This window comes from Scyliorhinus torazame, chromosome 10 (genome assembly GCF_047496885.1).
Source record: "Scyliorhinus torazame isolate Kashiwa2021f chromosome 10, sScyTor2.1, whole genome shotgun sequence".
NCBI lineage: Eukaryota > Metazoa > Chordata > Chondrichthyes > Carcharhiniformes > Scyliorhinidae > Scyliorhinus > Scyliorhinus torazame.
In genome coordinates, this window is record NC_092716.1 from 251,600,667 (window position 1) to 251,618,689 (window position 18,023).

An 18,023-nucleotide genomic window follows, 5' to 3' on the forward strand; every position below is an offset into this window, starting at 1 on the left:
TGAAAATCAAATTTTATATTTGACAAATGTCGTATGTCTCCATTAGAGCGGCAACTTATAACTATATAGAGTCTTTAAGATAATGAGTAGATATTAGATCAAATGACCAAAGGCTTGGGCAAAGGGGTACGTTTTAAGCAGCGTCTTAAAGGAGGAGATGAATGGAACGAGTTGGAGAGGAGCAGAGAGGTCAGGGAAGGTATTTCAGAGCTTGAAGACAAGGCAACTGAGATAGCGAGGGCCAATGCCAATGAGGGATTTGAAATCAAGGATGAGAATTTTAAAGTCACGATATTGTTTGACTGGGGGTGAATGTCAGTCAGCAAATGTAGAGGTGATAGGGGAATGGGACTTGATGTGAGTTTGGAAAGGGCAGCTGAGTTTTGGATGACCTGATTTTTATGGAAAATAGAAAATGAGGAACCAGCCGAGTGTGCGTTGGAATAGTCAAGTTTCGAGATAGCACAGGCATGAATGAGGGGCTCAACAGCAGATAAACTGAGATGGAGCAAATTCAGATTATATTACGGATGTGGAAAAAGGGGATCTTCGCAATGGCACAGATCTAAGATCGGAAGCTCATCTCGGGAACAAATGTGATACTAAGGTTGCGAACAGACTGGCTTAATCTCAGACCGCTGCCAGGAAGAGGGATGGAGTTGATAGCTAGGAAATGGAGTTTAGAGTGTGGACTGTAAACAATGGCGTCGGTCTTCATTAAATTATTTATTTGGAGGAAATTCTGGTTATCCAGTAATGTGTGTCGGAAAAACCATCTGATAACTTAGTAAAAGTGGAGGAGTCGAGAAAGGTCGTGGTTGGTGTTGTCAGAGTACATGTGAGAACTATCAATGTGCCTTTAGATAATATTACCAAGGGGCGGCAGGATGGGGCCAAGGAGAGTTCTTTAGGTGACACCGTAGTAAGGTTGCAGGACCAGGAAGTGTAGCCAGTGAAAGTGATCGACAGGTTATGATTGGATAGATAAGTGACCACCCAGCTGGTCAATAGTGTAGAGGCTTTGGAGGATGATAACATGGTCAACTCTGTGTAAGTTTGTAGAAGATGGATGTATAGAGGAAGTTTCCCTTCGTCACACTCACACAGGGCGTTATTTGTCATTATGATGAGGGCCGTTCCAGTACTCTGGCAGGGGAGGAAATCTGACTGGAGGGATTCAAGCATGGAGTCCCAGGAAAGCCGGCTTGTAGATGACAAAACATTCAAGGACTTTGGAGCAACACTATTGGAGATGAGATGGTAGTTTGCAAGGACAATAGGGTTAAGGTTTTTTTTTGAGAGGGGCAATAAAAATCCATTTATTCTTAAAAAACAAAGTTTTTAGGAAGTTTGTGACATTCCAGTTTCTAACTCAATCTCATGTGTTTGGTCCAATTGTTTACTTAACTCTCTCTAAAAGTTAATTAAAAATGAAGAATGATCAATGCACTTTCCTTTGGGCAGCACGGTGGCACTGTGGTTAGCACAGCTGCCTCACAGCGTAGGACCTGGGTTCAACTCCAGCCTTGGGTGACTGTCCGTGTGGAGTTTGCATGTTCTTCCCGTGTTTCCTCTGAGTGCTCCGGTATCTTCCCACAGGCCTAAGACTGGTGGATTGGCCATGATAATTTGCCCCTTAGTGTCCAAAGATGTGTAAGTTAGATTAAGAGGCTTTTGGGATAGGTCGAGGGAGTGAACTTAGGTAGAGTGCTGTTTTCGAGCGTTGATGCAGACCCGATGGACCAAATGGCCTCCTCTGCACTGTAGGGATTCTATGATTGTATAATTCCTGGTTTGCTGTCTGTGAGAATACATAACAGTTACTGGCTACTTCCATGCTTGATTATATCATTACTGATGGACTCCTGAAGATCACCTTGACTTGCTGTTGGATTGAAACTAATGTCAGGAAAAGGGAAAGCCACCCGACTGATCATTGGGTCTTTATGGAATTTTCTTTGGGGTAGGCCACAAATATTGTCACTTTGTCACTGTCTGCAAAACCTGGACCATTGAAACCTGGGTGGGAAAATACCCCCATCGTTAGGGGTTATAAGTATTTCCTGAGATAGAGAGGGCCGAGGTTTTGGAGGGATTTGGTCACTACTACTACTAATAATACACTTTATTGTCACAAGTAGGCTTACATTAATACTGCAATGAAGTTACTGTGATAGGCCCCTAGTCGCCACATTCCGGCACCTGTTCGGGTACACAGAGGGAGAGTTCAGAATGTCCAATTCACCTAACAGCACGTCTTTCGGGACTTCTGGGAGGAAACCGGAGCACTTATTTGATGCAAGTGAGAATAAAAGCAGTAGAGTTCTGAATAACATCAAGTTTACAGAGGGTAGGACATTGAAAGCCAGCCAAGAATCCATTTATCGCTATGTAATAGAAGTATACAAAGGTTTCCACCACTTATTACCTGCTAATGTGTTTGTCTGTCTTTGTAACTGCACAATCGTTACATTTCTTCATCCTGATTACTTAGTTCAGTAATGCAGCCCATCTGGGTTCTGAGTGGGGCCCATGAGACATTCAGTGGAACATTGCCCACGCGCAGGGTCGCCACATTCCGCTGATTTCCCTCTGCGCAGTTTTATTCCTCTTGCTATGACTTCAGTGATACCCGCGTAAAGCGAGGGTGAGTGAAGTGAGGTGCGTGCTGATTGCTCAAAACATTGACTGTGAGAGCCGTGCACTCCCTCTGCGTCCAAAGTGTAAATATGTTTTGTTTTTAATCATTTGAAGTTGATGACAGTTCTATTGATATGTAAATGATAAAGCATTTTCTATAAATCATTCTGAAATATTCAGCGTGCATCAAATGTATTGAATCTTGTTCATGGGGGTCATTGTTTAAGAACAAGCCCGATCTCAGTCTTGCAGCCCATTCAGATGAAAGAGGGCCACTCATGCGGCCCACTCACTAGTCTTGGCTGCCCATCACTGGTCGAGTTTACACACAGCGGTCTTGTGGTTCAATGGGTCATATCCCTGCCTTGGAGCCAAGATTTGTGTCCCACCCCAGGACTTGATGGCCAAGGAAGATGTGTTTATAATGTGACCCAACAGGGTTGAGCATCGACCTACAAATCCTTCCAACACACACAGTCGGTAAAAGCGGGAGGGATTTCAGATCCGTCGTGTGAGGCAATGAAAGTGGGAACCTCTACCATCACTATCCACAGCTCCAAACTACAACATGCGTGTAAAGGTTTATGTTACCTCAGCAACTCAGACTCCTCGAGTGGACAGTAACAAATATACACCAACAGGTACTCAACATGAACGTTTCAATGTAAGTCACACTGCGGTTCAGCCTTCAGACTGTGAATATACTTCTTGAATTAAATATCATTATGTAAACTCTCAGAGGATAGTCAATCTGTGGAAGCCTTTACCGCAGAGAGCTGTAGAGGCTGGGCCGTTATGTTCAAGGCTGAGAGATTTTAATCAGTGAGGGAATCAAGGGTTATGGGGATAAGGTGGGAAAATGGAGTTGAGGATTATATCGGAGCAGCCATGATATCATTGAACGGTGGAGCAGTCTCGATGGGCTGAATGGCCTACTTCAGCTCCTGCTTCATATGGTCCAATGGTCTTATGGGAGAAGCTGGGATTCTTTGAGAGCAGCGAATGTTAAGGAAAGATTTTTAAAGATATTCAAAACACTGAGGGACTACGTCTGCTCCTACATTCTATGGTCGTAAAATATTGTAAACTAACATAGATCTATACAAAATTAACAAGCAGAAAAGGACTAGCTGGTCTTTCCATTTATTCTTTCATGGGTAGGGTGTTGCTAGCAAAACCAGCATTCGATGCCTAACCCTAATTGCTCTTAAACTGAACATTTCAGCAGACAGGAAAGAGTCAACCACACTGCTGTTGGTCTGGAGTCACACGGGGACCAGACTGGGTGAGGCCGGCAGATACCCTTCCCTAAAAGGACATCAATGAACCCACAATGATAGTTTCATGGTCACCATTACTAAGACTTGCTTTACCTTCAAAATATGTGAATGGAATTGAAATTCTACCAGTTGAGCATTAAGGTGGGCCTCTGGTCCCGTGACATTATCACCACTCCCCCATCTACCCAATTCAAAGGCTGTCCATCAATGTCTTCTTTCTCCCAATCTCCCTACCCAACCTCGCCTCATCCGCCAGCACTCTCCCACCCCTGCACCATGTAATCCATATAACCTTCACCTTTAATATTGTTGACCAAAAGTTATAACAATTGAGAAATTATGAAAATAAAGTAAATGTGATTTTGTTTTTTGTAATCACGTTAATTAAAATTAACCAATTGAGAAAACTTGCTAATTATCCCTAAAATGGGCTGTTAAGCCAGAAATTTACTCACATTTTGTTAATGATGCATCTTCTACATTAATGAATAAATTCAGAAATAAATGAGTTCAATTTGGCTTTTTTAATAAGATGTTGAAGCATCCTTGTGTAAAATGTTTATTTTTTGGCACGACAACTAAATTAGAGTCCCATGCATAAAAAATGTAATCCCTTTGAAACAATGCGAACATAAAGTGATGGAAGGCTGAGGAGCACTGTGGTGATATGCCTGCGGATAACGTTACTTGTACTCAGCAGTGTGACCTCCCACCAGCAGGTGGTGCACAATATCAGACAGGTGACATCTGGCCAGCCTCAGAAGGTTGTAAGGTGCACACAAGGACAGTCGCACACAAGTCAATCTCCAGGAGAGTCAAGAGAAACGCTGTAATAACTTAGTCTGTATAAGATTTGTATCGTATAAAACATTGTTCTGACTTAGTCACCAGCGGCTCTGTCGAATCATTGCTAGACACGACAACAGAGCACAACAAGCACAATCGGTTAGCAAACATGCCTTGAGTCTCTGATGCTTGAATCCAGCTGATTACATGAAAGCCTTTCTACTGACTGGAAGAGATTTCACCATTCTCAACCCAGTTAGTCAGCAATAATCCATGATGCAAAACTGTTTTTACATGCCATTAATTATACCTCAGTTGGCAAGGATCAGGGGCCAGGAATCATGAATGTAATGCCAGAGTTGATGCCTCCTCCTTCGCCCAACTGTGGTGTTTGTTTAATAGAATTTTGGTTAGTCGATTAGGTGGGGTAACTGTCAATTTTTTTGCAAAGTGTGAAAGGTTGATTCTTTTGAGGTCTATAGTTGTAAAATAAAATGATGTTGGTTGGACCTTTTACTACGTCCTTTATTCCACTGCATCTATATGACATATACCGGTCTTGGGACGGATAACGAGCGCAGACTGCAAAGGAATTACATTCCCCCAGCACTGGGATTTTTCAACTTAATGAGGACAAAAGTCTGTCTGAGACATATATGCAGTCACTGCAGGTCTTGCCTGTGTCAAGCTCAATAAAATAATTAAATTATTGTGAAGAATTGAGTTTTCGATCAGGGCATTTATGAAGCTCCTTCAGCCAAATATACAGCGTAAATGTTATTGCGGCAAACAGACCAAAAGTATCAAGATTAATCCTTAGTCTATGTTGACTAGACCAGGCTCCATGTCCATGCCCCATGCCACTGGAGCATGATTATTGCCGTTAGCACACCCATGTTGGGGGTGGGGGGGGGGGGGGGGGGTGAAATTAGTCTCAACAAAAAAGTACTCCTCTGTACAGCTATCCAGGATTATGTACATCACAGATATCAAGTGGGAGGTCTTGTTGCACAGAGGGGGGTGTCACTGCCTCAGCACCAGAAGCTCCTGGTTCAAGTCCCACGCCAGGACTTTATGGCCAAGGAAGGTGTGTTCATAGCACGGTGCAACAGGCTGAGTGTGTCAAGTTGCAAATCCTTCAAACACGGCAGTGTTTGACTGGCAGTGAGAGTGGGCCCGACTCCTGCTCAGCCATGCTTAATGTGGTGTGGCACGCCCCTCAAGCTATATGCCCCCTGATGACAGACTAGTGATCTGTACTGGGTGCAGGAAGAGAATTGGAATCGGAGATATCGGGTGCGATTTAATAGCCCAAGCTGCTCCAGAAAGGCAGCTGGCCGTGGCTGATAAGAGCTGGGGGACCCGGCTCCTGGAATCTACCCAGCTCGCAATGTCTCGCGATGCCTAACACGATCTTGCTAGACATTTTGATGTAAATTCCGCCCATTGTGGGCCGGATCACTTTTTAGCAAATCTGCATATTAAAGAGAGACCTAGTCTCACGTTAATGTGCAGATTCCCAAGTTATCCGAGGCGTGGGATCAATCTCCCTAGCCTTGGAGACCTGGGGTGAGCACAGTTCAGTACTGGTCTGCACAAACAGAGACCAGATAAAACGGCATTCGTGAGGGTCACCCGGGGGATCGGAGGTCCCCAAGTGCATGCCCTTTTGGAAGGGTGGTACCCTGGCACTTCTGGTGCTACCTGGGCACTCTGGGACTGTCATCCTGGTGTGCACTGCCAATGTGAAAAGCTGCCATTTTTTTCCTGGGTGTGATCAGACTGGGGGTGCTCTGTGTGGGTGTTTGAGGAGTGAGGAGGGGGCAGTGGACTCTCCCATAGTGCGTTGGGGCTGGGGGGGGTTGTGGGTCACTTTGGGGGCCTCGGAGATCAGTACGCCATTTAAAAATGGTGTCCTGATCCCTCACTACACTGAGGAGTTTCGGCGAGCGGCGCTACATTACGGGGTTATGTGCGGCCTTGGCCGCCGTTCCCCATTGAGGCCCCTCATCAAACGCGAGTCATGTTTTATAGCCTTACGTTTCTCAGCGCTGCGAGGGCAGGCAAACACGCAGCTAAACACGCTCGCTGTGGGACTTTCCTCCTATTTAGTTACATGGCGCCCATCAAGTGAGGTGTAATGATGCTCTTTCAGAGACTTTGTGGGGGATTCTCCACTCCGCCAGCCGCGTGTTTCTCGGGCCTGGCCGTTCGCTGGTAGCGGGATTCTATCTTGCCACCGCTTGTCAATGGAATTTCTCGTTGTAACCACACCACTCTGCTGGGAAATCTGTGAGCAGGGGTGGGTTGCTGAAGGGAAAAGTGAATCGCAGCGAGTGGCGAATTCTGGCCGAATGTGAGTGTGCAACAAAGGATTTATGTACAGGGATCGACGAAGCGGCAGCATGTCTGCAGCTAGCTCTGGATTGCCTCCTGCCGTAGAGCACTCCCCCCACCGGGGTGATTCCCCAATTAGTCCCAATCCAGGCCAGGTGACCCTTACTCTGCTGTGTTTCCCTTAAAGGGACGATCACACACGAGGGTTGGGTGAAGGCTCAGTCTGAGATCTCCCTTGCCTGACCTGGGCTCACAAACTAATTCGAGTGGGAAATATGGGCTGCCGAAACGGTAGCCCAGAACCTTCAGGCGGGGGTGGGGAAAGTGGAGCGAAAGGAGGAATCCTTTTACATAAATTCACAACATGATTATCTTGCCGTAACTCGTGACAGATTACGGAAACTTTTGATTGGACCTTACCCTAATGATTATGAGGCATTATATTTCTGACACTCAGCTGAGATTGCGTGTGGTGAGTTGTAGGATATGCTGCTTTATAAGAATAGGATTTGTAACAAAAAATGTATCATTGTGAAGGCAAGCATCTATGAGAAAGCGTGAAATTGAATTTTGATCAAATTTTACATCTGCATTTTAATTTAAAATTTGCAGACTAAATTGCCTACTTCTGTGAGGTTTTAATTAAAAATGTAATTAGTAATTTTTACTTCATTTTACATTTTCATACGGTATATACATGTGGCCCAGACAATTAATTCAAGGTGGACGGTTGGAGCTGTCTTGCTTTTTCTGCATGCTGGCATTATTTACCTACGGATTTAAAGGGCTTCTGGAAGGAACATCATTTAATTAAACATATTTCTCTATCCAGAGGCACAGTATTTCATTTTTTCTTTCAAATAAAAAGGACTTCAAAGCAACCCAGTAAATTAATTTAAAAGTCAGGATCGGGAGAATGTGTGCAATTTTTATAGATTAGACTGCTGTTGAAAATGGCAGAGCACCCACGATGTTTACGGAAATGCTGAGGAGGAGGAGCAGGAGCTGATAAGCAACTGCAGTCAATGGCAGCCTGCAGCGCTGGGGAGCAAACCGTCCTGGAAAAGCTGCATCCCCTCTCATCCTGACCTTCCCTCCTCAAGGAGAAGAGGAGAACGACCTCTATCCTTTTTTAAAGTGCCTCTTTCACCTACCTGGTGCTCCTGCAATGTGCGGCAAATGGTACTGATGCCATCTGCTCCTGCCCAGAGCTGGCTGTGTAGAAGGAAAGCACGTCAGTGATCTTCACCAACAATAGGATCATTCACGCCCTGCTTTGAGGCTCCAATTTGTCCCGAAAGAGTTAGCACAACTCCTACGTAAAGCGAACCTTCCTGAGGCACAGTTCATCCCAATGTACAATTGATTCTCCCAGAAATCCCTTTGGGGTGCACCCTTCCAAGGAGAGTGCACGTTCTCCACTCTCCTCACAGTGATTGCACGTTCTACCTCTTCCTCTGTATCTCCTGCGCAAGTAGCAGAGGCAAGATTCTCCGGCCCCCAACCGCGTGTATCTCGGCAGCGTGCCGTTCACTGGGGACGGGATTCGATCTTCCTGCCACTTGTCAATGTGATTGCTCATTGAAACCACCCCACTCCGTCGGGAAACCCATGGGCAGGGGTGCGCTGCCAGCAGGAAAAGTGAATCCTGATGATCGGAGAATTTCACCCAATGTGATTTTCTCCTTTCCTGTAGCAACTCAGCTCAGCGCTTTCACCAATTTTGCCTGTGTGCCCTTTACATAGGCCCAGGACACCCTGCTTCACAATGCTTCTTGTCTCAGGAAGGCATCGCCTGGACGTTTGTTGGCCAATTTTGGTGTCCGGCGTTCCGTCAGATCATTGACATCAACGATGTTGTAACGGCGCAGGTTCAGCAACTTTGTCTCCATGCGTCAGTTGGGTTACACCACATGAGAAATGTCGTGTGATGCCTCCTGTGACAAAGATTTTCAGACAGGCCATTTCAGCATCTCCAGAAGCACCGCTATGCAAATGAATTCTGCACCCTATATATCCCTTCTTTCGGATATAATTCAAACTCTCAAGCTGCATTGGTAGGATTTGAAGTTATGTTCTCTTGATGTAACAGCATGGGCCATGGCATAATCAATTGCATTGGTTTAGAATTCCTACAGTGCAGAAGGAGGCCATTTGGCCCATCGAGTCTGCACTGACCCTCTGAAAGAGCACCCTACCCAGGCCCACTTCCACCACCCCCCTTAACCCCACCTAACCTACACACCTTTGGCCACTAAGGGGCAATTTATCATGGCCAATACATCTAATCTGCAGATCTTTGGACTGTGTGAGGAAACCGGAGCACCCGGAGAAAACCCATGTAGATACGGAGAGAAAGTGCAAACTCCCCTCAGGCAATGGTCCAAGGTTGGAATTGAACCTGGGACCCTGGCGCTGTGAGGCAGCAGTGCTAACCACTGTGCCACCCTGTCTGGAATGATCAATCCTTCGTGAGCTGCCGTTGGGTGACTTTATGAATTAATTTCCAAGTTGGGCTTGGAGACGACTCACTATTGTCCCCACCACTGATCCTGTCCTGGCTTCTCATTGGCAGCCCCTCCATCGGCCAAGTTGTCTGACCGTTTACTATTCCCGCAGACATCAATTACAGAATTGGTGGCTAAACTGCATTCAGCAGCGTCAGCGCTTCTGGGAAAGTTCAAGCAACTGCTCCGGGTGACCTTCCGAAGGCCCGTCCACTATCCCTCGCCCTGTAACACTGCTTTAATGCATTTGAATCATCTCCTTGACTGAACGTTATTTTCTGAAAGACGCTCCGAAACGCAGTGAAAGCAGATCAGGCGTACCGAGATCAGTCTGGGGAACTCGAGGGCAGCTGGTGGCAGTCTTTGAAGTTGGTGATTAATTTTATTTCGTATTTAAAGCCGTGAAATATCATTTTTATTCTTTAAAGTGGTTCCGCTGAATAATCTGAAGCCTGAGGAGTAATTCAACCATTGGCGAAGATGGCGCCGGAGCGAGGCGACTCACCACGAGCTCTCCCCAACAGATCCACTTTTTACTTAACTTATACTCGTTCTAATCTTTTACCTTGTGTTGCCCTATTATGTATTTTCTTTTATTCCCTTTTTTTCCCCATGTACTTAATGATCTGTTGAGCTGCTCGCAGAAAAATACTTTTCGCTGCACCTCGGTACACGTGACAATAAACAAATCCAATCCAATCCTCTCTCGGGTTTTCCCTGCTGTCACTGTCACAGATTCCCGTGGGCTTCCTGTCGAATGCATATCGTGGGCAAATGTTATTAGCATGACTTGGCTCGCAAAATCTGGTGGTGACTGTAATTATTTCGAGATGAGGGTCAAGAGAACTAATTAATTATTTTAATTTATGACTGAAAAATCAAATTGGTGCACAGGGAACTGCAGTGTTGGAATAAAATGTATTTATGGAGCTCCACACATTGCATTTGATATTTTCTTTCAGCACTTAAATGCCACGGAATGTACTAATTATATGCAAGTTGGGGCTTTCCCCCCCCGATCGACCTTCCAATAACAATGAAACCATCGGTGGCGGATTAGGCTAATTTATATTCTTTGGATTCTTTATTTCGATTCTGCTGTCGACTATATCACCAGCTTTTTCATCCCAGCAAACGCAGCTGGCAAGATTTGGTGCTTAAAAGAGTGAGAGGGGATTTCATGGATACTTGTAAAATGGGAACTGGATTAGACAGGGTAGATTCGGGAAGAATGTTCTTGATGGTGGGGGAGTCCAGAACTAGGAGTCATAGTTTGAGGATAAGGGATAACCATTTAGTACTGAGGTGAGGCAAAATTTCTTCAACCAGAGGGTGGCGGACCCATGAAATTCACTGCCGCAGAAAATAGTTGAGGCAAAAACCCTTGTGTAATTTTAAGAAGGAATTAGATATAGCTCTTGGGACTAAAGGGATCAAGGGATATGGGGGGAAGGTGGGATCAGGGTATTGCCCTTGATGATCATAAAGAATGGCGGAGCAGGCTCGAAGGGCCGAATGGCCTCCTCCTGCTTCTATTTTCTCTCTCTCTTTCTCTCATCCCTCACAGGATTCCAATCGAAATTGGGCTGGAGCTAGTGAAACTGGAAACTTTATTCATCACAGCTTGTAGAGCACAGACTTCGGCAGGAATGTGCGGCGACTCTGAGGTGAGACCCTCCAGAGCAAGACCAGGTCGATGCAGGGTAGGATGAGGGGCCGGAGGCTGCACCAGCCATGCAGGGAACACAAAGGCGCCGAAGACATCCCGGGGTCCACCAAACGTACACATCCTTTGTTGCGCTGTCCAATACCACCTGCTGATGAAGACTCCGGCTATCGAAGCAGATGGTGCGGAATGTATGTCATGTTCTTGCGGGCTTGCCGCCGCATGGCAGCGGAGGACACCCGCTCCCTCAAGGGCATGACAGCCATGATGCTCTTCACTGCTGGGTCCTTCCATGGCACCACCAGGGCCCACGTGTGAATCTCTCAGGCATCCGTGCACTGAACACAATAGCTGATGATTACATCCACTTTCACCACAACTAGGCCCGGCAGGATGAGAAGACTGTGGGGCTTGGGCTGCCACAGGTGTACGGGGGAACAGTCTGTACCCATTTCATGCCATGCCTCACGGCGCTAGAGCGTTCCCTTCATAAACCCGGAAGGGGTTCCACTCCCCAAATATCCAGCTGGTGTGCGACCACCAGATGCATGTCATGCATGTGTGTGCCCATCTTCCAGGGAGGGTGCATGAAAGCTTCATCTGAGGGCAGTCCCTGATCCCTGTACTCTTCAAGGGATATCAGAGGCCACAGGGATGGCACAGGTCGTGAATGGTGATGCTGGTGTGCCAACCACAGATTGGTGTGGATACAATGAGGCTGACCGCGCGACCCGATCTGTTATTGAGCGGTGCATCAGTCTGTCAAAGATGCGGTTCCACTGATAGGTGCAGTGGGGCCTTTCAATCCAGCCCCAGAGGGTCACCTGCATGGTCGTGGTCTGTTGTGCCCTCCACAAACTGACTCTGCAACAGGGTGACCAGCTTCCTGATAATGACCTGGAGGCATGTACGTGGCTTCGGAAGAGGAGGACGTGCATGAGAACGCCGAGCAAGAGCCTGCCGTCGAGGCTGAGGGTGGAGGCCAAGTGGGGGCGAGGGTGCACATGGGCAGGAGGGCTAATCGCCTCCCATGTTATGGATGACAACTAGCTCACTGGCCCAAAGCTTGAGCCCGCTTTCCCTCTGCGACCAGGGTATGAAGGTAGCCGAGGTCTCAATCATCAGGGTGCTGGGGCTGGGGTGGGAGTCCTTGAGTGCCTGCTGCCCAGTCAATGCAGGAGGCTGATGCCAATTCGCAGTGAGGAATGGTCTGACTCCTGTCTGTCAGCTGCCAGCACGCTGACTCCCTAGCTCATGCCTGAGTGAGGATCGGTGCTACATTCCTCTGTCCTTTTGCTCTAAAGGATTAGGGGCTCGGGCTGCGGGTTCGCTGAATCATGCCTGAGTCCTATCACTGTGAATGAAACATTCATAATGAGGGGGCCTAACTGCCTGGTGGGCACTGCGGTCCGGTGAGAGTAACTGTTCCAGTGGAGAGAAGGGTCTTGTCACTCGGAGGTCAGTTTAAGGTTCTGGGGCGTTAAAGTGGTGAGCAACATTCACGTTTAATTCAGTGACATTTCAAAATGTGACAAGTGACAATGTTTCCCAACTACTTGTGCTTAATGTTCCCCATGCCGATACTGTTCCTCGACAATTCCTTAGTCTTCCATGCCCACTCCATGGGGTGGAGGGGCAGCTGGACTGACAGCCAAAGTCCCATCTTCCTCTGGTGCAGGCACTCGTGGATGCCACCAGTGTCTGCGCCAAGCAGTTTAAGCCGTCAGTCATGGTCCTCGGGGACTGAGCCATGCTTCGGACATGTCCTGCCTTAGATCTGACTTCGAGCCTCAGGATTTCTGCAGTGGGTGCCGCCCTTGCAGAGTTGGCCTGGGTGCCACACTTCTCCGGCATCATCTCCAGCAACAGAAAGCTTTGGGACTCGTGTATGCGGCCTTGCAGTCGCAGGAGTGTGGCTGACACCCCCTCCTGGTGTTCCCGGCTCTGCCTTTCCATTTCAAGCAGCTGAGGGACAAATGTATCCAGAGAAATGGCACCTGACTGGGCACAGTTGTCCTAGTTTCCAGCAGACATCCCACTGTCTGATCCCTGGGACGTTCCTGCCTCCGCGTGATGGCCAAAAGGATCAGCGTGGTGCTCGCCAGATAGTGCTCCAGAATCCTGCCTGCCACATTTGCCCACCGAGGTGTGTGTCTCTGCACTGGTGGTGTGCGAGTGATAGTTGTAATACTTCTGTGGTCTCCTCCGACATCACCTCAGAGGTTGCGTTGAAAGTTAGCAGTGGGACACTGCTGTTGGACAGTCCAGGCTGATCGGGTGATGTACCTACAAGGGAAGGGACATGTTTTTAGTGCATGGCCAGGACAATGGCTTGGCCAAATCACTGGGTGCCTTTTAGACAGAGATGAGTGAGTTTTTGATTGATAGGGGGGTCGGGAATTATGGCGAGAAGGCAGAAGAATGGGGATGAGAAACAGATCAGCCATGATTGAACGACAGAGCAGACTCGACGGGCAGAATGGCCTCATTCTGCTGCCATATCTTTTGGTCTTCTGGATACACGGAACTCACTTGAGTTTGGTCATCTGGATAAATGTGCAGAGTCTTCTCACTTTTCCCTCGCAGGCCCACCTTGCTCACAGCACAGGCCCTCTCCTTCTCCTCCCCTGTGGGCTCCAGGGCTCTCTCCTCAAATGGAGTCAGGATCTTCAACCCTTGCATCTCACCGCCCGACTTTGTTCGCTCATGGCAGTTGTGAGGAAGATTATACTGCAAAAACACAAATGGGGGTGATGTTAGCCGGCTGCCTGGCGGGTCAGACGTCGATGAAACCTAGCATGTGTGGGCACAGCGCGTGAGCAGGGATGAATTGTGAGGAGAGGAGTCCCAAGGGTGTGAGGACGTTTGTGGGATGTCAGGTTCTGGGGTCCTGCTCGGGGGCAGCATGTGGGATTCAGGTGGCACTCCGAGAGGTGACGGGAAGGTGGTGTGCAGAGAGGATACAGGGACCACTTAGCGTGCCAGGACGGAGTCGGGCGTCCATCTTTTTGTTGCAATACATCCCCAAACTCTTGTGGAGGGTACTGGGCGGGCACTCGGAAGTGGTGCGGCCATCTCCCAGGCAGGGTCCGTGACCTTGCTGGAGAGTCTCCTGCCAACCTGAGGATAGATTTTTCAGCTTCACTCCTCCACGGCATCCAACATTCTGGTTGGTGGCCCCTCCGTGAAGCGCGGAGCTGGCTTCCTCACTGCCATCCTCCTGACTTGAATGAGAGCATGTTCTGTGGAACCATTTAAATGCAGTGACCCATTGATTAAAGTGCTCAGATGACCCCGGGGTGGGTGAATCAGATGCTTCGCAGCACAAGCGTGGCCTTTTTCACGTGAGAATTTAAAAAAATCTAAGTGCCGAACAGTTGCTGTCCGGATCGCGCTGCCGGGGCTGCCGGGATTCGCACTGGTTTTCACGCCAAAAGTGACACTTTCCCAAAGTTTTGGAATGTTCCACCCATAATGTGAGCCAGACAAGGAGCCGAGCATTCCCCATTCTACTGCAACAACCTGTGTTGATTCAAGACCAGAAATGGTCTCTTCCTGTGCAATTGCAATATGTAATTAGATAAATATTGCGATCAGTGCATTTAAAATTTGAAGGAACTAAAAAAAATCCAAGAGTATAAAAGCCCTGATTTGAGGGGTTAGTGTATTTTAAAAGAATCGAACAGAGGCATTGGGCTGGTTCTCCGATTCTCAAGCTATGTCCTGACGTCGGCACGAAAACGGTGGCGGTTTTCGATGGAACATTCAGAGCAAGACGGCCACCGGTCCTCCGTTTTGCTGGGGGCTAGCAGGAAGGCAGTGTAGAACACCCGGCTCTAGCTGCCGATACGGCCCGGAGAATTTCCGGGGTCCGTAGCCGTGCATGCGCACCGCGGCGGCCTGCAGCGGCCGCGCAGTGCAACGTGGCGTCGGCCCCGCGCAGATCCGGCCTGCAAAATAGTGCCCCACTTTGGCGGGCTCGCGTGCCGCCCCCTCCCCAACAGTGCCCCCAGCCCCCACCAAAGCCCCCCCCCCCCGCCCGCGGATCGGCCCTCCCCGACTGTGGCGGCGCTGGACTGACCGCCATGCCGAGTTCCCGACAGGTAAAACTATGAGAGACCCACGCTGTCGGAAACTCGGCCGGTCGCAGGCGGAGCATTGGCTGGTGGGCCTCAGGCAATGTCCTGAGTCCGTCAATATGGCGTGCGGCATACTCCTAGAGCGCGCCGCGTTGGAGCGGGCAGCGCGGCACCTTTCCCGATTTAATCGGAAACGGGGATTCTCCAGCCGATCGCCGACTGTAGAATCTCGCCCATGATTACTCATATTTAATAATTCATTAGAAAATGATGTAGAGCCAGAGGACTGGAGATTGGCTAATGTAATTTTTTGTGTTTGAGAAGGGGGACAGAATATGTCCAAGGAAGTATAGACCAATCACCTTAACATCAGCGATAGGAGAAATAATAAAGGAAAAAAATAGAAGAACATCAAGGAATATAGATACAAAATAACAAATAGTCAGCGTGGATTTTAAAAAGAAAAACGTTGCTTGACCAAACTTTCTGAATTTTTGAGGAGGTAACGGAGAGAGGAGACAATGGTAATGCCGCAGATATGTCTGGATTTTCTGGACATTTGATCAGGTGCCCCATAATAAACTGATGGTTAAGGTCAGAGAATGTGGAGTCTGTGGCAGAATGCACCCCCCCCCCCCCCCCCCCCACCCACTACCTACGCATTGCACCCCAGCTTCACCAACAAAACCTTTCATTGCTCTTGATATCAAAAATGGGAAAGGAATTAGAATTCGGTATAGGGAACCCATAGATTAATGGTGGAAAGCAACACACAAAACCATTCCACAGTAGATGGCCCCCCAGCTCCCTGGCTAATATTAACATTCAGGATGTCCTTGAATTTCTGCCCAGGGAATTCCTTTGGATATGTATATTGTTTGTCATTATGATTACTCGAAGGCCAGTTGTCTTGCTAATAGACTAAAAACCTGAGGACGGCTGAAGATGAATTAATTGAATTTTAAGACGCAAGTATAGATTTTGAAGCTGTTGCTATTTTAAGCTGGAATGATAACCTCTATGCTGGGAGCTTGGATGTTGTCTGCTCCTGTGTGAAAGCATGCATTGAATACCAGGAGCTTAATTTCTGGGGAGATTTAACAAAAAAAGATGCATTGTTCCACTTCTGTTCTCTGTGTGTTGATAAAGTAAAGATACTTTCGAATCCTTAAGCCGGAGTGTGATCACAGCAATTATTGATGTCTGAGATCTTTTATAGCAAACATGAGAAATAAAAAACACGAGTCTTGTGGTAACAGTGTGAAGGTGACAACATCAACTGAAAGGGAATTACAAAGTTTGGTGTAACAAATCTCCAAATACAAAGTGGTTCTTAACGTAACACTTTGCGGAAACATCCTCATTACATTTGTTTAGTTTAAAGTGATGAGTTTGATTAAGTTACAAGTAGCTCACTCTATGCTTTTCTCCACTGTACAAGCTACCTACAACTATAATAGTTGGTCCTCATTAATTCTACGGAATGGTATAATGGACCAATTCAAACCTGACACTCTGATTTTGCAAATGCCATGGGCATTGAATTTCTCAGGTTCTGCATTCATATCATTAATAATCATCTTTTGTTCATAAGTTCTTTCTGATGCTGAACAGGTGACGGTTCCTTTAACAACGATGTTCATATGAAAGATACATTTGGCTAGATTTTGATGATTGGGCAACTAACCCATAGAGCACGCTCGGCAGCCTCCAGTTTGGCCTGAGAAGCGACCACAGTCACATCCAGGTGAGCTGCAGGGTGTCAAACAGACATGTTGACACAGCCCACAAGATTGCAGTCTGAACATTGGGCCTGAACTGCCTCCAGCAAGACACATTACAGGGGTGCAGAGGGACACAATCCTCTCATTAAAGGTGATGTGGCCCAATAGCATTAGATGTGATCTCGTCAGACCTTATTAAACAAGACTGACTTGCATTTATATTGCCCTTTCCACGACCACTGGATGTCCCAAACGCTTTATAACCAATTAAGTAATTTTTGAAGTGTGTTCGCCGTTGTAGTACAGGAAACACGGCAGCCAATTTATAACAGAAAGTTTCCAAAGACAGCAATATGATAAAGACCAGTTAATCTGATTTTGTGATGTTAATTGAGGACTAAATATTGGTCAGGTCACCAGGGATAACTCCCCTGAATTTTCTGTGAAATAGTGTCATGTGATCTTCTATGTCCACCTGAGAGGGGTAGGCAAGGCCCCAGTTTCATGATCACCTGAAAGTGAAGGCAGTGCAGTACATCCTCAGCACCGCACTGATATGCGAGCCGAAGGTTTTGCAGTGGGACATGAAATTGGAACCCTCTCAGAGATGCAAGTGCCAACAATGGACTGCGATAGGTCATTGAGACTGATGTGCTTGCGACTGCACCCCTTCAACATGGAGCAATAGCAGAAGCATTGCCCAATGGGTGAAATTGTATAGGTCTTGTCAGAAACAAGGACATTAAAAATAGAAGCAAGAGAATGATCGAGCGGATGGATAGTTTTACAGTATTGCCCAAACACTAGGTAGTGAAGTTTTAAGTGAGTTGCAGGAGGAGCTGGTTTAGCACAGTGGGCTAAACAGCTGGCTTGTAATGCAGAACAATGCCAGCAGCGCGGGTTCAATTCCCGTACCAGCCTCCCCAAACAGGTGCCGGAATGTGGCGACTAGGGGCTTTTCACAGTAACTTCATTGAAGCCTACTTGTGATAATAAGTGATTAT

General features: G+C 47.4%; 1 protein-coding gene across 7 annotated transcripts in view; it reads right to left on the bottom strand.

Moving 5' to 3' along the window:
* The window catches only part of LOC140384715 (leucine zipper protein 2-like), a 440,867-nt gene that overhangs the window by 134,890 nt on the left and 287,954 nt on the right, over positions 1-18,023 (bottom strand). For 5 of the 7 annotated variants that reach the window (XM_072466669.1, XM_072466665.1, XM_072466667.1 and 2 more), the window contains exon 8: positions 13,749-13,946. The exons of the other annotated variants lie outside the window; for them this stretch is intronic. In XM_072466669.1, the coding sequence (XP_072322770.1) occupies positions 13,749-13,946 (198 nt within the window). The remainder of the gene's footprint in view (positions 1-13,748; positions 13,947-18,023) is intronic. 7 annotated transcript variants of the gene reach the window in all.